This window comes from Anthonomus grandis, chromosome 19 (genome assembly GCF_022605725.1).
Source record: "Anthonomus grandis grandis chromosome 19, icAntGran1.3, whole genome shotgun sequence".
NCBI lineage: Eukaryota > Metazoa > Arthropoda > Insecta > Coleoptera > Curculionidae > Anthonomus > Anthonomus grandis.
Window position 1 is genome coordinate 1,221,319 of NC_065564.1, and position 23,245 is coordinate 1,244,563.

Genomic DNA, 23,245 nt, shown 5'->3' on the forward strand with positions numbered 1-23,245 from the left:
ATAACTTCTGTTCTATTTATCCAATTTGCTTGATTTTGGTCTTGAAAGCTTAAGAAGAACATTCTGCAACTTTTAAGACATAAAGGATCCAAATCGGTCCAGCAGAACTGCCTTAATCCATAAATTTGTAAAAATCCCCCAAAACTAACCTCTCTTCGTACAAACTGCAATAACTTCCCTTCTACTCATTTGATTCACTTCATTCTTGCATCAAAATGATCACAAAACTCCCCTGCAGCTGTAAATATCACAATCAATAAACTCCATACAACAAAAAGAGCAATTTACTCAATTTTTACCAATGAAACTCTTTTTTCAAGGTGCAAATTCCTGCTACCAAATGGCCTCCATTGAGGACTAGCAGAAGACAGAGGACCAAAGAAACTGAAGTGTAAAAGAGAGATAGAGAGACGAACAGAAGAGAAAGAGTGAGACAATAAATCTAATATTTATTCATTTATTTATTTATTTATTTTTTAGGATGAAGAACCAGGAGACGATCATTGAGCACATCAAGTTTTTTTTTAAACTGTAAATTGTATAAAATAAATGAATAAACAAAAAACATTGGTGTATCCTTACGGGGGGGGCTAAGGGGCTTTAAATGGCTCAATTGTCACCAAAATATGCTAAAAATTCGAGATTCTTTAGCCTCAAAAGGGCACCGGCTGCTCCCTCTATGAAACCCTCGATTTCACCCTCATCTACCCCCTAAAAAACAGCACAACAACAACAATAACGACAAAGAAAAAAAACAGTAATAAAACCCTTAATTTATTATAAACAAACGAACTACCGCTACTACGTCATCAATTATTATTATTATTAATATCATAACAGATGGCACTGATGGTTCTTCCTTCTGGTGCGGGGGGCGGTTCTTTCGTGTCTCGTCGCCAGTACCGCCATCAGGGCCATCTGGAAGGCGGCGTTGACGTTCCACTGGTTCTTCGCCGACGTTTCGATGAACCCCGAGGCCCCGATTTCACGCGCGAGGGTCTCGCCCTCCTCGGTGGTCACCTTACGTTCGGTCAGAAGGTCGATTTTCGTCGCTACAATGGAACACCCCGTATATGTACCCTTTACATGAGGGGGACGGAGATAGACGATGATGACGTGACGTGACGTGAAGGTATGTGAGAGGGAGCAGCAGCGGTAGGATTAAGGCCCTATGATGTGTTGCGGTTGGGTGTAGTGCTACTGTGAACACCCTGTATATTTCCTTAAGGGATGGACTTAGGAAAATTTATGTGGAGTAAATGAATGAAGGAAATTTAATGAGCTTTCCAGTGGTACCAAACATTTTTCAATAGGCCTAATAATAACTGAGATACATGGAGTTGAATTTACTGTATTCCTAATTAAAGTCTCTTATAGAACACCCTGTATATCTTCTTAAGGAGTGGACTTACAAAAATTTATGTAGAGTAAGTAAATGAAGGAAATTTAATGAGCTTTCCAGTGGTACTAAACATTTTTAAATAGGCCTAATAATAACTGAGATACATGGGGTTGAATTTACTGTATTCCTAATTAGTGTGTCTTATAGAACACCCTGTATATCTTCTTAAGGAGTGGACGTACAAAAATTTATGTGGAGTAAGTAAATGAAGCAAATTTAATGAACTTTCCAGTGGTACTAAACATTTTTCAATAGGCCTAATAATAACTGAGATACATGGGGTTGAATTTACTGTATTCCTAATTAGTGTGTCTTATAGAACACCCTGTATATCTCCTTAAGGAATGGACGTACAAAAATTTATGTGGAGTAAGTAAATGAAGCAAATTTAATGAACTTTCCAGTGGTACTAAACATTTTTCAATAGGCCTAATAATAACTGAGATACATGGGGTTGAATTTACTGTATTCCTAATTAGTGTGTCTTATAGAACACCCTGTATATCTCCTTAAGGAATGGACGTACAAAAATTTATGTGGAGTAAGTAAATGAAGCAAATTTAATGAGCTTTCCAGTGGTACTAAACATTTTTCAATAAGCCTAATAATAACTGAGATACAGGGGGTTGAATTTACTGTATTCCTAATTAGTGTGTCTTATAGGTCACCCTGTATATCTTCTTAAGGAGTGGACTTACAAAAATTTATGTAGAGTAAGTAAATAAAGCAAATTTAATCAACTTTCCAGTGGTACTAAACATTTTTCAATAGGCCTAATAATAACTGAGATACATGGGGTTGAATTTACTGTATTCCTAATTAGTGTGTCTTATAGAACACCCTGTACATCTTCTTAAGGAGTGGACTTACAAAAATTTATGTAGAGTAAGTAAATGAAGGAAATTTAATGAGCTTTCCAGTGGTACTAAATATTTTTCAATAGGCCTAATAATAACTGAGATACAGGGGGTTGAATTTGATGTACTTCTAATTACTGTGTCTTATAGAACACCCTGTATATCTCCTTAAGGAGTGGACGTACAAAAATTTATGTAGAGTAAGTAAATGAAGCAAATTCAATGAGCTTTTCAGTGGTACCAAACATTTTTCAATAGGCCTAATAATAACTGAGATACATGAGGTTGAATTTACTGTATTCCTAATTAGTGTGTCTTATAGAACACCCTGTATATCTCCTTAAGGAATGGACGTACAAAAATGTATGCAGAGTAAATGAATGAAGGAAATTCAATGAGCTTTTCAGTGGTACCAAACATTTTTAAATAGGCCTAATAATAACTGAGATACATGGGGTTGAATTTACTGTATTCCTAATTAGTGTGTCTTATAGAACACCCTGTATATCTCCTTAAGGAATGGACGTACAAAAATTTATGTGGAGTAAGTAAATGAAGCAAATTTAATGAACTTTCCAGTGGTACTAAACATTTTTCAATAGGCCTAATAATAACTGAGATACATGGGGTTGAATTTACTGTATTCCTAATTAGTGTGTCTTATAGAACACCCTGTATATCTCCTTAAGGAATGGACGTACAAAAATTTATGTGGACTAAGTAAATGAAGCAAATTTAATGAGCTTTCCAGTGGTACTAAACATTTTTCAATAAGCCTAATAATAACTGAGATACAGGGGGTTGAATTTACTGTATTCCTAATTAGTGTGTCTTATAGGTCACCCTGTATATCTTCTTAAGGAGTGGACTTACAAAAATTTATGTAGAGTAAGTAAATGAAGCAAATTTAATCAACTTTCCAGTGGTACTAAACATTTTTCAATAGGCCTAATAATAACTGAGATACATGGGGTTGAATTTACTGTATTCCTAATTAGTGTGTCTTATAGAACACCCTGTATATCTTCTTAAGGAGTGGACTTACAAAAATTTATGTAGAGTAAGTAAATGAAGGAAATTTAATGAGCTTTCCAGTGGTACTAAATATTTTTCAATAGGCCTAATAATAACTGAGATACAGGGGGTTGAATTTGATGTACTTCTAATTACTGTGTCTTATAGAACACCCTGTATATCTCCTTAAGGAGTGGACGTACAAAAATTTATGTAGAGTAAGTAAATGAAGCAAATTCAATGAGCTTTTCAGTGGTACCAAACATTTTTCAATAGGCCTAATAATAACTGAGATACATGAGGTTGAATTTACTGTATTCCTAATTAGTGTGTCTTATAGAACACCCTGTATATCTCCTTAAGGAATGGACGTACAAAAATGTATGCAGAGTAAATGAATGAAGGAAATTCAATGAGCTTTTCAGTGGTACCAAACATTTTTAAATAGGCCTAATAATAACTGAGATACATGGGGTTGAATTTACTGTATTCCTAATTAGTGTGTCTTATAGAACACCCTGTATATCTCCTTAAGGAATGGACGTACAAAAATTTATGTGGAGTAAGTAAATGAAGCAAATTTAATGAACTTTCCAGTGGTACTAAACATTTTTCAATAGGCCTAATAATAACTGAGATACATGGGGTTGAATTTACTGTATTCCTAATTAGTGTGTCTTATAGAACACCCTGTATATCTTCTTAAGGAGTGGACTTACAAAAATTTATGTAAAGTAAGTAAATGAAGCAAATTTAATGAGCTTTCCAGTGGTACCAAACATTTTTCAATAGGCCTAATAATAACTGAGATACATGGGGTTGAATTTACTGTATTCCTAATTAGTGTGTCTTATAGAACACCCTGTATATCTTCTTAAGAAATGGACGTACAAAAATTTATGTAAAGTAAGTAAATGAAGGAAATTTAATGAGCTTTCCAGTGGTACTAAATATTTTTCAATAGGCCTAATAATAACTGAGATACAGGGGGTTGAATTTGATGTACTTCTAATTACTGTGTCTTATAGAACACCCTGTATATCTCCTTAAGGAGTGGACGTACAAAAATTTTTGTAGAGTAAGTAAATGAAGGAAATTTAATAAACTTTCCAGTGGTACCAAACATTTTTACATAGGCCTAATAATAACTGAGATACAGGGGGTTGAATTTACTGTATTCCTAATTAGTGTGTCTTATAGAACACCCTGTATATCTCCTTAAGGAGTGGACGTACAAAAATTTATGTAGAGTAAGTAAATGAAGCAAATTTAATAAACTTTCCAGTGGTACCAAACATTTTTACATAGGCCTAATAATAACTGAGATACAGGGGGTTGAATTTACTGTATTCCTAATTAGTGTGTCTTATAGAACACCCTGTATATCTTCTTAAGGAGTGAACGTACAAAAATGTATGTGAAGTAAGTAAATGAAGCAAATTCAATGAGCTTTTCAGTGGTACCAAACATTTTTCAATAGGCCTAATAATAACTGAGATACATGAGGTTGAATTTACTGTATTCCTAATTAGTGTGTCTTATAGAACACCCTGTATATCTCCTTAAGGAATGGACGTACAAAAATGTATGCAGAGTAAATGAATGAAGGAAATTCAATGAGCTTTTCAGTGGTACCAAACATTTTTAAATAGGCCTAATAATAACTGAGATACATGGGGTTGAATTTACTGTATTCCTAATTAGTGTGTCTTATAGAACACCCTGTATATCTCCTTAAGGAATGGACGTACAAAAATGTATGCAGAGTAAATGAATGAAGGAAATTCAATGAGCTTTTCAGTGGTACCAAACATTTTTAAATAGGCCTAATAATAACTGAGATACATGGGGTTGAATTTACTGTATTCCTAATTAGTGTGTCTTATAGAACACCCTGTATATCTCCTTAAGGAATGGACGTACAAAAATGTATGCAGAGTAAATGAATGAAGGAAATTCAATGAGCTTTTCAGTGGTACCAAACATTTTTAAATAGGCCTAATAATAACTGAGATACATGGGGTTGAATTTACTGTATTCCTAATTAGTGTGTCTTATAGAACACCCTGTATATCTCCTTAAGGAATGGACGTACAAAAATTTATGTGGACTAAGTAAATGAAGCAAATTTAATGAGCTTTCCAGTGGTACTAAACATTTTTCAATAAGCCTAATAATAACTGAGATACAGGGGGTTGAATTTACTGTATTCCTAATTAGTGTGTCTTATAGGTCACCCTGTATATCTTCTTAAGGAGTGGACTTACAAAAATTTATGTAGAGTAAGTAAATGAAGCAAATTTAATCAACTTTCCAGTGGTACTAAACATTTTTCAATAGGCCTAATAATAACTGAGATACATGGGGTTGAATTTACTGTATTCCTAATTAGTGTGTCTTATAGAACACCCTGTATATCTTCTTAAGGAGTGGACTTACAAAAATTTATGTAGAGTAAGTAAATGAAGCAAATTTAATCAACTTTCCAGTGGTACTAAACATTTTTAAATAGGCCTAATAATAACTGAGATACATCGGGTTGAATTTACTGTATTCCTAATTAGTGTGTCTTATAGAACACCCTGTATATCTTCTTAAGAAATGGACGTACAAAAATTTTTGTAGAGTAAGTAAATGAAGGAAATTTAATGAGCTTTCCAGTGGTACTAAATATTTTTCAATAGGCCTAATAATAACTGAGATACAGGGGGTTGAATTTGATGTACTTCTAATTACTGTGTCTTATAGAACACCCTGTATATCTCCTTAAGGAGTGGACGTACAAAAATTTTTGTAGAGTAAGTAAATGAAGGAAATTTAATGAGCTTTCCAGTGGTACTAAATATTTTTCAATAGGCCTAATAATAACTGAGATACAGGGGGTTGAATTTGATGTACTTCTAATTACTGTGTCTTATAGAACACCCTGTATATCTCCTTAAGGAGTGGACGTACAAAAATTTATGTAGAGTAAGTAAATGAAGGAAATTTAATGAGCTTTCCAGTGGTACTAAATATTTTTCAATAGGCCTAATAATAACTGAGATACATGAGGTTGAATTTACTGTATTCCTAATTAGTGTGTCTTATAGAACACCCTGTATATCTCCTTAAGGAGTGGACGTACAAAAATTTATGTAGAGTAAGTAAATGAAGCAAATTCAATGAGCTTTTCAGTGGTACCAAACATTTTTCAATAGGCCTAATAATAACTGAGATACATGAGGTTGAATTTACTGTATTCCTAATTAGTGTGTCTTATAGAACACCCTGTATATCTCCTTAAGGAGTGGACGTACAAAAATTTATGTAGAGTAAGTAAATGAAGCAAATTCAATGAGCTTTTCAGTGGTACCAAACATTTTTCAATAGGCCTAATAATAACTGAGATACATGAGGTTGAATTTACTGTATTCCTAATTAGTGTGTCTTATAGAACACCCTGTATATCTCCTTAAGGAATGGACGTACAAAAATGTATGCAGAGTAAATGAATGAAGGAAATTCAATGAGCTTTTCAGTGGTACCAAACATTTTTAAATAGGCCTAATAATAACTGAGATACATGGGGTTGAATTTACTGTATTCCTAATTAGTGTGTCTTATAGAGCACCCTGTATATCTTCTTAAGAAGTGGACGTACAAAAATTTATGTAGAGTAAGTAAATGAAGCAAATTTAATGAGCTTTCCAGTGGTACTAAACATTTTTCAATAGGTCTAATAATAACTGAGATACATGGGGTTGAATTTACTGTATTCCTAATTAGTGTGTCTTATAGAACACCCTGTATATCTTCTTAAGGAGTGGACGTACAAAAATTTATGTAGAGTAAGTAAATGAAGCAAATTTAATGAGCTTTCCAGTGGTACCAAACATTTTTCAATAGGCCTAATAATAACTGAGATACATGGAGTTGAATTTACTGTATTCCTAATTAGTGTGTCTTATAGAGCACCCTGTATATCTTCTTAAGGAGTGAACGTACAAAAATGTATGTGGAGTAAGTAAATGAAGCAAATTTAATGAGCTTTCCAGTGGTACTAAACATTTTTCAATAGGTCTAATAATAACTGAGATACATGGGGTTGAATTTACTGTATTCCTAATTAGTGTGTCTTATAGAACACCCTGTATATCTTCTTAAGGAGTGGACGTACAAAAATGTATGTAGAGTAAGTAAATGAAGCAAATTTAATGAGCTTTCCAGTGGTACTAAACATTTTTCAATAGGCCTAATAATAACTGAGATACATGGGGTTGAATTTACTGTATTCCTAATTAGTGTGTCTTATAGAGCACCCTGTATATCTTCTTAAGGAGTGAACGTACAAAAATGTATGTGGAGTAAGTAAATGAAGCAAATTTAATGAGCTTTCCAGTGGTACTAAACATTTTTCAATAGGTCTAATAATAACTGAGATACATGGGGTTGAATTTACTCTATTCCTAATTAGTGTGTCTTATAGAACACCCTGTATATCTCCTTAAGGAGTGGACGTACAAAAATTTATGTAGAGTAAGTAAATGAAGCAAATTTAATAAACTTTCCAGTGGTACCAAACATTTTTACATAGGCCTAATAATAACTGAGATACAGGGGGTTGAATTTACTGTATTCCTAATTAGTGTGTCTTATAGAACACCCTGTATATCTTCTTAAGGAGTGAACGTACAAAAATGTATGTGAAGTAAGTAAATGAAGCAAATTTAATGAACTTTCCAGTGGTACCAAACATTTTTACAGAGGCTCAATAATAGCTGAGATACAGGGGTTTGAATTTCCTGTACCTCTAATTACTGTGTCTTATGAAACACCCTGTATATCTCCTAAACAAATAGACTTACAAGAATTTACATAAGAACATAAAATGAAGTAAATTTAATGGGCTTTCCAGTGATACCAAATATTTTTCAATACACTAAATAATAACCGAGTTACAGGACGTTGAAATTATTTTACTTGTAAATGGTGTACTTTATAAAACACCTCGTATATTTCCTAAAGGAACAGACTTACAGAAATTTACGTAAGCACATAAAATGAAGGAAATCTAATGGGCTTTCCAGCGGTACCAAACATTTTCCAATACACTCAACAATAACCGAGCTACAAGCAATTCAAAGTACTTTAATTAAAATTGGTGTACCTTATCTAAAACCTTGTATATCTCCCAAAGGACCAGTTTTACAAAAATTTACATAAGCACATAAAATGCAGAAAATTTCAAAAGCTTTCCGATGGTACCAAACACCTTATTGAAAAAAAAAGGAACCACTTACCCACCAGGACGATTTTAGCTGACCCCCGGCACCTCTTCAACTCGGGGGCCCAAGTGAGCGCGATATTCTCGAAGGAGCTGCGTTCCGCTATCGAGTAACATAAAAGAAAAGCGTCTGCCTGAAAAACAAACCGAAATTTTTCCTATATAGGTCCATATCTCTCTCTCTCACATATTTGTAGGCCATCCTTCTCAGTTTGTCGAACTCCTCCTGACCGGCCGTATCCGACAAAATGATGGTGTAGGGCTCGTAGTTTATAGGAATCGTCATCGAGTACTCGTCGAAACTAAAAGGGACTTTTTAGCGCGGGGGCATAAGGAGGACTTTTACGAGGACTTACATGGTCGGTATGTAACGATCGTCGAACTTCTTGTCCTTGTAGACGATCAGGAGGCAAGTTTTCCCGATATCCCCGTCCCCCACCACCGTGATCCTGATGATCTTCTCCGGGGAACTTCCCGGGGACTTTTTGACTTTCGAGGGCATTTTTCACATGTTTTAACCTGAAAATGCCAATCAACGTTTACGCTCGATTACGGGGTGTTCTTTGAGGAACAATTTGATGTATTTAACACTGTTGTAGCTTAAAAACTTATTGAGTTAGAGCGGTTTGAGTTTTATAAACTTTGATGAGTCATATCGGGGGAAATATTAGTGGTAGAGGTTTGCAAAGTGGTACCAAACCTGTTCAGGAGGTTCCAAATATTTTTGCACTCGTTTAAAAGTCAATAGGAAAAAGCTCAAATGAAACAGTTGACCTGAAGCACCAGCACACCAAAAAAACGCACCAGAACCGCAAAAATTGAATGACGGCGACTAAAGATTACCACCAATAATAGGTGGTGTTTATCTGTGTAGGTACGTTTATCTGGCATACCGATAAGATAACGTTTACTACATTGAATTTATATTACATAAATAAATAGCAGCGTCGAGGCTATAATAATCGGTTTTTCATCTCCTCGGGAGGTTCGTCGACTCCCGGAAAGGGGTGGGGTGAAGGGGCGCCGCGCATCCTCCCTCGCCCCCCCTCCCTAAACCACCCGGAGCAGGAAAATCGGGACAGTCGTCGAGCAGGACTGCTCCGGTTAAACGTGAGACGCGACAATGCGATGAGGTAAACGAGGTCAAAATGTGCGGAAAAACGGTTTTTTTTTTCCAGGGACTGATCCAGGATGTTATTGTGCCCGGGGATTTTATGGATCATATCCGCCCTGACCGTCGGTAAGTAGTAAAGTATCGACCTTTACGGGTGAGGCACACACACACACAATTGTTTTTTAACAGGAAGCTGCGGAAATCCGGACGCGAAACGTCTCTACGACGACCTCCTGTCCAACTATAACAAACTGGTCAGACCGGTGGTGAACGTCAGCGACGCCCTCTCGGTTAAAATCAAACTGAAACTCTCTCAACTCATCGATGTTGTAAGTACATACATAATAAAATGACCCTTAAGGGCCCCATTAAGAGTCCCTCCACTCTTTTCCTAGAACCTGAAGAACCAAATAATGACCACCAACGTGTGGGTGGAGCAGGTAAGCCCCCTTGAACCTCTTAAAGCGATATCACAGCGTATTGTTCCAGTCATGGTACGACTATAAGCTGCAATGGAACCCAACAGACTACGGAAACGTGGAGATGCTCCATGTGCCCTCGGACAACATTTGGAGACCCGATATAGTCCTCTACAACAAGTGAGTGTAAAATGTCCTGGGACCCTTAAGGGATTAATTAATTAACTGCTTTAGTGCCGACGGGAATTTCGAGGTCACCCTGGCCACCAAGGCCACCCTCAATTTTACGGGACGCGTCGAGTGGAAGCCTCCCGCGATTTATAAGTCCTCGTGCGAAATCGACGTCGAGTATTTCCCGTTTGACGAGCAGACGTGCGTGATGAAGTTCGGATCGTGGACGTACGACGGTTTCCAGGTGAGGCTGAGGGAGTCTTAAGGGTCCGAGAGGGCCCCTTAAGGGAGTTAAGTAAGAGACATCTGTTCGATTGTTTCATAAGCCGAGGCGCCTTCGCCATTTATTTGCAGCTAGTTTTCAATTGTTTATAAGTTATTTGATAATTCATGGATTTTCGTGAAAATTGGTGATAAGGGAGCTGGATCCTTCCATTGTTACCCACTACCAACAAACCAATCAAATTTTAATCCTAAAGGCATTTAAACGAGGTGAAAGTAACCGAGGGTCGGCACCTTCGCCATTTTTTTAAAGCCAACTTTCCCAGTCTATAAATTATTCACCATTCAATGGATTTCCATGAAAATTGCTGATAATGGAGCAGAATCCTTCCACTATCTCCCACTACCAACAAACTTGCCAAAATCTAACTCTAAATACACTTTTTCAAGGTAAAACTAACTGGGGGTCAACAGCTTCACCATTGAATCATGGCCAACTTTCAACTGCTCATAAATAACTCTCCAATTCACGGATTTTAATGAAAATTGCTGATAATGGAGCTGGATCCTTCCATTGTTACCCACCACCAACAAACCAATCAAATTTTAATCTTAAAGGCATTTAAACGAGGTGAAAGTAACGGAGGGTCGGCGCCTTCGCCATTTTTTCACAGCCAACTTTCCCAGTCTATAAATAATTCACCATTCATAGGATTTCCATGAAAATTGCTGATAATAGAGCAGAATCCTTCCACTATCTCCCACTACTAACAAACTTACCAACATTTAACTCTAAAAGCATTTTTCCAGGTAAAACTAACTGGGGGTCAACAGCTTCATCATTGAATCATGGTCAACTTTCAACTGCTTATAAATAATTAACCAATTCACGGATTTTAATGAAAATTGCTGATAATGGAGCTGGATCCTTCCATTATTACCCACTACCAAGACACCAATCAAATTTTAATCATAAAGGCATTTAAACTGGATAAAAGTAACCGAGGGTCGGCGCTTTCGCCATTTTTTTACAGCCAACTTTCCCAGTCTATAAATTATTCACCATTCAATGGATTTCCATGAAAATTGGCGATAATGGAATAAAATCCTTCCACTATCTCCCACTACTAACAAACTTGCCAACATTTAACTCTAAATATATTTTTTCAAGGTAAAACTAACTGGGGGTCAACAGCTTCACCATTGAATCATGGCCAACTTTCAACTGCTCATAAATAACTCTCCAATTCACGGATTTTAATGAAAATTGCTGAAAATGGAGCTGGATTCTTCCATTGTTACCCTTCATCAACAAACTAATCAAATTTTAATCCTAAAGGCATTTAAACGGAGTAAAAGTAGCAGGGGGTCAGCGCCTTCACTATTTTTTCATAGTCAGTTTGAGCAGCCCTTAAGATTTATTCTATTTAATGGATTTTGATGGAAATTGGTAATAATGGAGTCGAATCCCTCTTCCATTACTCACTATTAACCATTTAACCAAAAGTCAACTCCATTGCGTAAAACTAACTTGCAATTAACTGCTTTACCATTTAAGGATAACCAACTTTTAACTGCCTATAAATTAATCACCAATTCATGGATTTCTATGGAAATGGGTGTTAAGGGAGCTGAATCCTTCCTGTATCGTCCCCTATTAACAAACCAACCAGTATTTAACCCTAAAGTCCCTTAAATTGTCTAGAACTAACTTGGGGTCAACAGCTCCATCATTTAAGCATGACCCACTTTCAACTGCTTATAAATAAGTTATCAATTCATGGATTTCCATGAAATTTGGTGATAAGGGAGCTGAATCTTTCCATTACTACCCACTAGCAACAAACCAGCAAAAATTTAACTCTAAAGTCGTTTTAAGTGGGTAAAACTAACTAGGGGTCAGCGCCTCCACCATTTCTTGACAGTCAAATTTGACAGCCCGTAAAATTTATTCTATTTAATGGATTTTTATGGAAATCATTATAGAGGGATCTGCATCCTTTTTTTATCACCCACTATCAATAAACTGGTCAATATTTGAGCCCAAAGCCAGTTAAATTGTGTCAAAGTAACTTGGGGTCCACTGGTTCTCCATTTAATCATAACCCAACTTTTAACCGCTTATAAATAATTCACCAATTCACGGATTTCCATGAAAATTGGTGATAATGGAGCTGGATCTTTCCATTGTTACCCACCACCAACAAACCAATCAAATTTTAATCCTAAAGGCATATAAACTGGGTAAGAGTAAGTGTAGGTCGGCGCTTTCGCCATTTCTTAATAGCCAACTTCGTTAACCTATAAATCATTTGTCAATTCATGGATTTCAATGAAAATTGGCGATAATGATGCTGAATCCTTCCATTATTACTCACTACTACCAAAGTAGTCAAAAAACAACTCTAAGGGCATTTTAGCTGGATAAAACTAACTGGGGTTAAGACCCTTTCTATTTGATCATACCCAACTTTTAACTGCTTATAAATTAATCACCAATTCATGGATTTCTATGGAAATGGGTGCTAAGGGAGCTGAATTCTTCTTGTATCGCCCCCTATTAACAAACCAACCAGTATTTAACCCTAAAGTCCCTCAAATTGTATAGAACGAACTTCAGGTCAACAGCTCCATCATTTAAGCATGACCCACTTTCAACTGCTTATTAATAAGTTATCAATTCATGGATTTCCATGAAAATTGGCGATAAGAAATCTGGATCCTTCCATTATTAGCCACTAATACCAAAGCATTCGAAAATTAACCCTAAAGTCATTTAAACTGGAAAAACTGACTGAGGGTCGGTGCCTTCACCATTTTTCCACAAGCAAATTGGACAGCCTGTAAATCCTATGCTATTCAATGGATTTTCATGGAAATTGGTAATAATGTAGCTGGATTCTTTCATTGTTATCCACTGTCAACGAAACACTGAAAATTTACCCCTAAAGGCATTTAAAGTGGGCAAAACTCACTAGAGGTAGGCGCCTTCGCCATTTCTTTATAACCAACTTTCAATTGCTTATAAATCATTCCCTAATCCATAGATTTTGATGAAATTTTCTGACAATTGACCTGAATCCTTTCTTTACCCCCAACGATCAACAAACCACCCCAAACTCCAATAAAAACCGATTTCCCGAGAGTGAAAAGAACCCTTAAGACTCCCCGGTGGTTTCCAGGTGGACCTACGACACGTAGACGAGTCCAAAGGCTCTACAACCGTAGATATCGGCATCGACTTGACCGAGTTCTACACCTCGGTGGAGTGGGACATCTTGGAGGTACCAGCGATCCGTAGCGAGAAGTTCTACACCTGCTGCGACGAACCTTACTTGGACATAACCTTCAACATCACCATGAGAAGGAAAACGTTATTTTACACGGTGAACCTTATCATACCGTGCATGGGCATCTCTTTTCTTACCATTTTGGTGTTTTACTTACCCTCGGACAGTGGGGAAAAAGTAAGTTTTAAGACCCTTACTATTACTGTAGTCAGGTATAACGAGGGCTTACTTTTAGGTAAGTTTGTCTATATCGATCTTACTGTCTTTGACGGTGTTTTTCTTACTACTCGCTGAAATAATCCCTCCCACTTCCCTGGTGGTACCACTGTTGGGTAAGTTCGTTTTGTTCACGATGATTCTGGACACTTTCAGGTGAGTTTAAGGGTGTTTTTTAAGGGAGTTTTCGCACTTAAAACGTTATTTTTTTTACGTAGCATTTGCGTGACCGTTATCGTGCTAAACGTGCACTTCAGGTGTCCACAGACCCACGTGATGTCCCCGTGGGTAAGACGCGTGTTTATCCATATCTTACCCAGGCTGTTGGTGATGAGACGACCCCATTATATGTTGGATAGACGGGGGTAAGTATTAAGAGTCTCAGGGTAAGGGGTGTGTAAGCAAGAGGGTGAGGGTGTGCCTTTTCTGTTTAGAATTAAAATCCATTTCGTATAAAGAAATTTTCATGAAAATCGGTGGCAAATTAAAGGAGTTATAGGGAAATTTCACTTTATCCAGGAAAATCGACTTAATTTCCTCATAACTCGGAAAATACTGATCAAATGAAAATTTTCATAGACACATTTTCTGTTTAGAATTAAAATCCATTTCTTATAAAGAAATTTTCATGAAAATCGGTGGGAAATTAAAGGAATTATGAGGAAATTCCACTTTTTCCAGGAAAATTTACTTAATTTCCTCACAACTCGGAAAATACTAATCAAATGAAAATTTTCATAGATACATTTTCTGTTTAAAATTAAAATCCATTTCTTATAAAGAAATTTTCATGAAAATCGGTGGGAAATTAAAGGAGTTATAGGAAAATTTCACTTTTTCCAGGAAAATTTACTTAATTTCCTCATAACTCGGAAAATACTGATCAAATGAAAATTTTCATAGACACATTTTCTGTTTAGAATTAAAATCCATTTCTTATAAAGAAATTTTCATGAAAATCGGTGGCAAATTAAAGGAGTTATAGGGAAATTTCACTTTATCCAGGAAAATCGACTTAATTTCCTCATAACTCGGAAAATACTGATCAAATGAAAATTTTCATAGACACGTTTTCTGTTTAGAATTAAAATCCATTTCTTATAAAGAAATTTTCATGAAAATCGGTGGGAAATTAAAGGATTTATGGGAAAATTTCACTTTTTCCAGGTAATTTACTTAATTTCCTCATAACTCGGAAAATACTGATCAAATGAAAATTTTCATAGACACGTTTTTTGTTTAGAATTAAAATCCACTTCTTTTAAAGAAATTTTCATGAAAATCGGTGGGAAATTAAAGGAATTATGAGAAAATTTCACTTTATCCAGGAAAATTTACTTAATTTCCTCATAACTCGGAAAATACTGATCAAATGAAAATTTTCGTAGACGCCTTTTCTGTTTAGAATTAAAATCCATTTCTTATAAAGAAATTTTCATGAAAATCGGTGAGAAATTAAAGGAATTATGAGGAAATTGCACTTTATCCAGAAAAATTTACTTAATTTCCTCATAACTCGGAAAATACTGATCAAATGAAAATTTTCATAGATACATTTTCTGTTTAGAATTAAAATCCATTTCTTATAAAGAAATTTTCATGAAAATCGGTGGGAAATTAAAGGAGTTATAGGGAAATTTCATTTTTTTCAGGAAAATTTACTTAATTTCCTCATAACTCGGAAAATACTGATCAAATGAAAATTTTCATAGACACGTTTTCTGTTTAGAATTAAAATCCATTTCTTATAAAGAAATTTTCATGAAAATCGGTGGGAAATTAAAGGAATTATAGGGAAATTTCACTTTTTCCAGGAAAATCGACTTAATTTCCTTATAACTCGGAAAATACTGATCAAATGAAAATTTTCATAGATACGTTTTCTGTTTAGAATTAAAATCCACTTCTTATAAAGAAATTTTCATGAAAATCGGTGGGAAATTAAAGGAATTATGGGGAAATTTCACTTTTTCCAGGAAATTTTCTTATTTTTCCCATAACTGGGAAAATACTGATCAATTTAATATTTTCATAAAAACGTTTTTTGTTTAGAATTAAAATCCATTTCTTATAAAGAAATTTTCATGAAAATCGGTGGGAAATTAAAGGAATTATGGGGAAATTTCACTTTTTCCAGGAAAATTTACTCAATTTCCTCATAACTCGGAAAATACTGATCAAATGAAAATTTTCATAGACACGTTTTCTGTTTAGAATTAAAATCCATTTCTTATAAAGAAATTTTCATGAAAATCGGTGGGAAATTAAAGGAATTATGGGGAAATTTCACTTTTTCCAGGAAAATTTACTCAATTTCCTCATAACTCGGAAAATACTGATCAAATGAAAATTTTCATAGAGACGTTTTCTGTTTAGAATTAAAATCCATTTCTTATAAAGAAATTTTCATGAAAATCGGTGGGAAATTAAGGGAATTATGGGGAAATTTCACTTTTTCCAGGAAAATTTACTCAATTTCCTCATAACTCAAAAAATACTGATCAAATGAAAATTTTCATAGACACGTTTTCTGTTTAGAATTAACATCCATTTCTTATAAAGAAATTTTCATGAAAATCGGTGGGAAATTAAAGTAGTTATAGGAAAATTTCACTTTTTCCAGGAAAATTTCCTTAATTTCCTCATAACTCGAAAAATACTGATCAAATTAAAATTTTCATAAACACATTTTCTGTTTAGAATTAAAATCCATTTCTAATAAAGAAATTTTCATGAAAATCGGTGGGAAATTAAAGAAGTTATAGGAAAATTTAACTTTTTCCAGGAAAATTTACTTAATTTGCTCATAACTCGGAAAATACTGATCAAATGAAAATTTTCATAGACACGTTTTCTGTTTAGAATTAACATCCATTTCTTATAAAGAAATTTTCATGAAAATCGGTGGGAAATTAAAGTAGTTATAGGAAAATTTCACTTTTTCCAGGAAAATTTCCTTAATTTCCTCATAACTCGAAAAATACTGATCAAATTAAAATTTTCATAAACACATTTTCTGTTTAGAATTAAAATCCATTTCTTATAAAGAAATTTTCATGAAAATCGGTGAGAAATTAAAGGAATTATGAGGAAATTGCACTTTATCCAGAAAAATTTACTTAATTTCCTCATAACTCGGAAAATACTGATCAAATGAAAATTTTCATAGATACATTTTCTGTTTAGAATTAAAATCCATTTCTTATAAAGAAATTTTCATGAAAATCGGTGGGAAATTAAAGGAGTTATAGGGAAATTTCATTTTTTTCAGGAAAATTTACTTAATTTCCTCATAACTCGGAAAATACTGATCAAATGAAAATTTTCATAGACACGTTTTCTGTTTAGAATTAAAATCCATTTCTTATAAAGAAATTTTCATGAAAATCGGTGGGAAATTAAAGGAATTATAGGGAAATTTCACTTTTTCCAGGAAAATCGACTTAATTTCCTTATAACTCGGAAAATACTGATCAAATGAAAATTTTCATAGACACGTTTTCTGTTTAGAATTAAAATCCATTTCTTATAAAGAAATTTTCATGAAAATCGGTGGGAAATTAAAGGAGTTATAGGGAAATTTCACTTTTTCCAGGAAAATTTACTTAATTTCCTTATAACTCGGAAAATACTGATCAAATGAAAATTTTCATAGACACGTTTTCTGTTTAGAATTAAAATCCACTTCTAATAAAGAAATTTTCATGAAAATCGGTGGGAAATTAAGGGAATTATGGGTAAATTTCACTTTTTCCAGGAAAATTTACCTAATTTCCTCATAACTCGGAAAATACTGATCAAATGAAAATTTTCATAGACACGTTTCATGTTTAGAAATAAAATCCATTTCTTATAAAGAAATTTTCATGAAAATCGGTGGGAAATTAAAGGAATTATGGAAAAATTTCACTTTTTCCAGGAAAATTTACTTAATTTCCTCATAACTCGGAAAATACTGATCAAATGAAAATTTTCAAAGACACGTTTTCTGTTTAGAATTAAAATCCACTTCTAATAAAGAAATTTTCATGAAAATCGGTGGGAAATTAAGGGAATTATGGGTAAATTTCACTTTTTCCAGGAAAATTTACCTAATTTCCTCATAACTCGGAAAATACTGATCAAATGAAAATTTTCATAGACACGTTTTCTGTTTAGAATTAAAATCCACTTCTAATAAAGAAATTTTCATGAAAATCGGTGGGAAATTAAGGGAATTATGGGTAAATTTCACTTTTTCCAGGAAAATTTACCTAATTTCCTCATAACTCGGAAAATACTGATCAAATGAAAATTTTCATAGACACGTTTCATGTTTAGAATTAAAATCCATTTCTTATAAAGAAATTTTCATGAAAATCGGTGGGAAATTAAAGGAGTTATAGGGAAATTTCACTTTATCCAGGAAAATCGACTTAATTTCCTCATAACTCGGAAAATACTGAGCAAATGAAAATTTTCATAGACACATTTTCTGTTTAGAATTAAAATCCATTTTTTATAAAGAAATTTTCATGAAAATCGGTGGGAAATTAAAGGAGTTATAGGGAAATTTCACTTTATCCAGGAAAATCGACTTAATTTCCTCATAACTCGGAAAATACTGATCAAATGAAAATTTTCATAGACACATTTTCTGTTTAGAATTAAAATCCATTTCTTATAAAGAAATTTTCATGAAAATCGGTGGGAAATTAAAGGATTCATGGGAAAATTTCACTTTTTTCAGGTAATTTACTTAATTTCCTCATAACTCGGAAAATACTGATCAAATGAAAATTTTCGTAGATGCGTTTTCTGTTTAGAATTAAAATCCACTTCTTATAAAGAAATTTTCATGAAAATCGGTGGGAAATTAAAGGAATTATGAGGAAATTTCACTTTTTCCAGGAAAATTTTCTTAATTTCCTCATAACTCGGAAAATACTGATCAAATGAAAATTTTCATAGATACGTTTTCTGTTTAGAATTAAAATCCATTTCTTATAAAGAAATTTTCATGAAAATCGGTGGGAAATTTAAGGAATTATGGGGAAATTTCACTTTTTCCAGGAAAATTTACTTAATTTCCTTATAACTCGGAAAATACTGATCAAATGAAAATTTTCATAGATACGTTTCTTGTTTGCAATTAAAATCCATTTCTTATAAAGAAATTTTCATGAAAATCGGTGGGAAATTAAAGGAGTTATAGGGAAATTTCATTTTTTCCAGGAAAATTTACTTAATTTCCTCATAACTCGGAAAATACTGATCAAATGAAAATTTTCATAGACACATTTTCTGTTTAGAATTAAAATCCATTTCTTATAAAGAAATTTTCATGAAAATCGGTGGGAAATTAAACGAACTATGGGAAAATTTCACTTTTTCCAGGAAAATTTACTTAATTCCCTCATAACTCGGAAAATACTGATCAAATGAAAATTTTCATAGACACGTTTTCTGTTTAGAATTAAAATCCATTTCTTATAAAGAAACTTTCATGAAAATCGGTGAGAAATTAAAGAAACTATGAGGAAATTTCACTTTTTCCAGGAAAATTTACTTAATTTCCTCATAACTCGGAAAATACTGAGCAAATGAACATTTTCATAGACACGTTTTCTGTTTAGAATTAAAATCCATTTCTTATAAAGAAATTTTCATGAAAATCGGTGGGAAATTTAAGGAATTATGAGGAAATTTCAGTTTATCCAGGAAAATCAACTTAATTTCCTTATAACTCGGAAAATACTGATCAAATGAAAATTTTCATAGACACATTTTCTGTTTAGAATTAAAATCCATTTCTTATAAAGAAATTTTCATGAAAATCGGTGGGAAATTAAAGGAATTATGAGGAAATTTCACTTTATCCAGGAAAATCAACTTAAATTCCCTATAACTCGGAAAATCCTCCAAAAACGAAAATTTTCATAGACACCTTTTCTGTTCGCAATCAAAATCCCTCCCTTACAAATCAACTTCCATTAAAATCGGTGAAAAATTAAAGGAACCATGACCTTTTCCAGTTACAACCCGTACCCTCTACACGCGAAACCCTGCAACGGCTTACGTCACTTCCGGTACGATTCCGGGATAATGGACCAAACGGAAATGCTCTCGACCACGAGCATCTGTGATAAATTGGGGAACGGCCGGGAACAGGAGTCGGCGCGTCTGTTGAGCTGTCGGGTGCACGGTACCACCTCCCCCATACTGCGGTTCTCGTTGGGGGAGGAGTGCGAGGCCTCGTTGGATCCGACGGGAGAACTCGCCTGGCACCAGTGCCCGGAGGTGCACAAGGCCATTGACGGAGTGAGATTTATTGCGGATCATATAAGGAGAGAGGAGGATAGCATCAAGGTATTTTAGTAGTGAACGGTTTTTTCGAGTTTTTGAAAAAAAATTTTTTTTTGAAAAAAATTTTTTTTTTTGGAATCGGTAGAACGTCTAAAATGCTTCAAAAAAGCTTAATAAAACTTTTTTAGAAAATGCACCGAAAAAAAGTTATAGCCAAATTTCCCTGTCTCAAAAAATCCAAAGGGGTACCCATGGGAAAATTGCCATTATTTCGGTTTTTATTTTTTTCCCGGAAAACTATTGACTGGAGAAGAAAATTGTTTTAATAAAAATTGTTCGGAATTTCAATGCGCATCAGATGCAACAAAAAAATCATTTCTATCTTCAATAGCTTTCCAGAAAATCGGGAAAAACCGCTAAGTAGTTTTTCCGAATTTTCTCGAAAACTATTGGAAAATTTGAAAATTTTCTTTTACCGTTGGATTCCTTGCTAAAAATGCTACAAATAATGTAGAATAACTTTTAGTCGTAAATCTCAAATTAAAGAAGTTATGGACGATTTTTGAAAAAATGGCAATTTTTTGGTGAAAATTTAAAAAAAAAAAAATTTTTGGAAAAAAAAAAATTTTTTTTGGTAGATCGGTAGAACATCTAAAATGCTTCAAAAAAGCTTAATAAAACTTTTTTGGAAAATGCACCGAAAAAAAGTTATAGCGAAATTTCCCTGTTTCAAAAAATCCAAAGGGGTACCAATGGGAAAATTGTCATTATTTCGGTTTTTATTTTTTTCCGGGAAAACTATTGACTGGAAAAGAAAATTGTTTTAATAAAAGTTGTTTGGAATTTCAACGCGCATCAGATGCAAGAAAAAAATCATTTCTATCTTTAGTAGTTTCCAAGAAAATCGGGAAAAACCTCTAAGCAGTTTTCCCGAATTTTCTCGAAAACTATTGGGAAATTTGAAAATTTTCTTTTACCGTTGGATTCCTTGTTAAAAATGCTACAAATCATGTAAAATAACTTTTAATCGTAAATCTCAAATTAAAAAAGTTATAGATGATTTTAAGAAAAATGGCAATTTTTTGGTGAAAATTTTGGAAAAAAAAATTTTTTGGAAAAAAAAAAATTTTTTTTGGTAGATCGGTAGAACATCTAAAATGCTTCAAAAAAGCTTAATAAAACTTTTTTGGAAAATGCACCGAAAAAAAATTATAGCGAAATTTCCCTGTTTCAAAAAATCCAAAGGGGTACCCATGGGAAAATTTCCATTTTTTTGGTTTTAATTTTTTTCCGGGAAAACTATTGACTGAAGAAGAAAATTGTTTTAATAAAAGTTGTTAGGAATTTCAATGCGCATCAGATGCAATAAAAAAATCATTTCTATCTTCAATAGTTTTCCAGAAAATCGGGAAAAACCGCTAAACAGTTTTTCCGAATTTTCTCGAAAACTATTGGGAAATTTAAAAATTTTCTTTTACCGTTGGATTCCTTGTTAAAAATGCTACAAATAATGTAAAATAACTTTTAGTCGTAAATCTAAAAATAAAGAAGTTATGGACGATTTTTGAAAAAATGGCAAATTTTTGGTGAAAATTTTGGAAAAAAAATTTTTTTGGAAAAAAATTATTTTTTTTTGGTAGATCGATAAAACATCTAAAATGCTTCAAAAAAGCTTAATAAAACTTTTTTGAAAAATGTACCGAAAAAAAGTTACAGCCAAATTTCCCTATCTCAAAAAATCCAAAGGGGTACCCATGGGAAAATTGTTATTATTTCGGTTTTTATTTTTTTCCGGGAAAACTATTGACTGGATAAGAAAATTGTTTTAATAAAAGTTGTTTGGAATTTCAACGCGCATCAGATGCAACAAAAAAATTAATTCTATCTTCAATAGTTTTCCAGAAAATCGGGAAAAACCTCTAGACAGTTTTCCCGAATTTTCTCGAAAACTATTGGGAAATTTGAAAATTTTTTTTTACCGTTGGATTCCTTGTTAAAAATGCTACAAATAATGTAGAATAACTTTTAGTCGTAAATCTCAAATTAAAGAAGTTATGGACGATTTTTGAAAAAATGGCAATTTTTTGGAGAAAATTTTGGAAAAAAAAATTTCAGGGAAAAAAAAAATTTTTTTTTTGGTAGATCGGTAGAACATCTAAAATGCTTCAAAAAAGCTTAATAAAATTTTTTTGGAAAATGCACCGAAAAAAAGTTATACCCAAATTTCCCTGTCTCAAAAAATCCAAAGGGGTACCCATGGGAAAATTGTTATTATTTCGGTTTTTATTTTTTTCCGGGAAAACTATTGACTGGATAAGAAAATTGTTTTAATAAAAGTTGTTTGGAATTTCAACGCGCATCAGATGCAACAAAAAAATTAATTCTATCTTCAATAGTTTTCCAGAAAATCGGGAAAAACCTCTAAACAGTTTTCCCGAATTTTCTCAAAAACTATTGGGAAATTTGAAAATTTTCTTTAACCATTACATTCCATATTAAAAACACTACAAATCATGTAGAATAACATTTACTCATAACTCTCAAAATAAAGAAGTTATCGGCAATTTTTGAAAAATCATAATTATTTTAATTAGGTAAAGGAGGATTGGAAGTACGTGGCGATGGTGCTGGACCGTTTATTCCTCTGGATTTTTACGTTGGCGGTACTGGTGGGTACCGCGGGCATAATTTTACAGGCGCCCACCCTGTACGACGACCGGCGACCCATTGACGTGCGCATTTCCGAGATCGCCTCCGCCACTGTCAAACCCTACGTTTCCACCACTTTGTAGACGATTATTATTATTATTTTTTAATGTAAATAAACCGGTTTTTCTTTTCTGTATTTCGTTTCTACCCTCAAGGACTTAAGGGTGAAAAAATGGCGTTTTCCCTTATTAATCAATATAAAACAACACACATTTTATTTATTATACGTCTTAAGCTACTACAACAGTCTTTTGTCTTATAAGAGGGAGGGAAGGGGGGC

The 23,245-nt window shown here is 33.7% G+C and overlaps 3 protein-coding genes and 1 long non-coding RNA gene across 4 annotated transcripts in view; 2 read left to right on the forward strand and 2 right to left on the reverse strand.

Annotated features, from left to right (window-relative positions):
* Positions 1 to 565, forward strand: part of LOC126747707 (uncharacterized) — a 31,603-nt gene extending 31,038 nt beyond the window's left edge. Inside the window, exons 3-4 of the long non-coding RNA XR_007664335.1 lie at positions 321 to 428; positions 481 to 565. This is a non-coding gene — a long non-coding RNA (uncharacterized LOC126747707). The remainder of the gene's footprint in view (positions 1 to 320; positions 429 to 480) is intronic.
* A 7,661-nt stretch (positions 566 to 8,226) lies between these two features.
* Positions 8,227 to 9,041, reverse strand: LOC126747166 (cdc42 homolog). The gene is made up of 4 exons (XM_050455669.1): positions 8,896 to 9,041; positions 8,727 to 8,841; positions 8,560 to 8,673; positions 8,227 to 8,274 (listed from the first exon to the last, which is right to left on the reverse strand). Exons 1-4 carry the CDS (start codon positions 9,039 to 9,041, stop codon positions 8,227 to 8,229), a joined length of 423 nt encoding a protein of 140 aa, XP_050311626.1.
* The window catches only part of LOC126747702 (monocarboxylate transporter 12-like), a 75,624-nt gene continuing 61,289 nt past the window's right edge, over positions 8,911 to 23,245 (reverse strand). Inside the window, exon 13 of the mRNA XM_050456501.1 lies at positions 8,911 to 9,058. The gene's annotated coding sequence lies outside the window, so the exon portion shown is untranslated. The remainder of the gene's footprint in view (positions 9,059 to 23,245) is intronic.
* On the forward strand, positions 9,466 to 23,097 carry LOC126747705 (acetylcholine receptor subunit alpha-like). Its single transcript, XM_050456502.1, has 10 exons — positions 9,466 to 9,779; positions 9,843 to 9,982; positions 10,049 to 10,093; positions 10,143 to 10,252; positions 10,307 to 10,487; positions 13,648 to 13,932; positions 13,991 to 14,127; positions 14,190 to 14,336; positions 19,986 to 20,319; positions 22,851 to 23,097. Exons 1-10 carry the CDS (start codon positions 9,731 to 9,733, stop codon positions 23,046 to 23,048), a joined length of 1,626 nt encoding a protein of 541 aa, XP_050312459.1. The 5' UTR covers positions 9,466 to 9,730; the 3' UTR covers positions 23,049 to 23,097.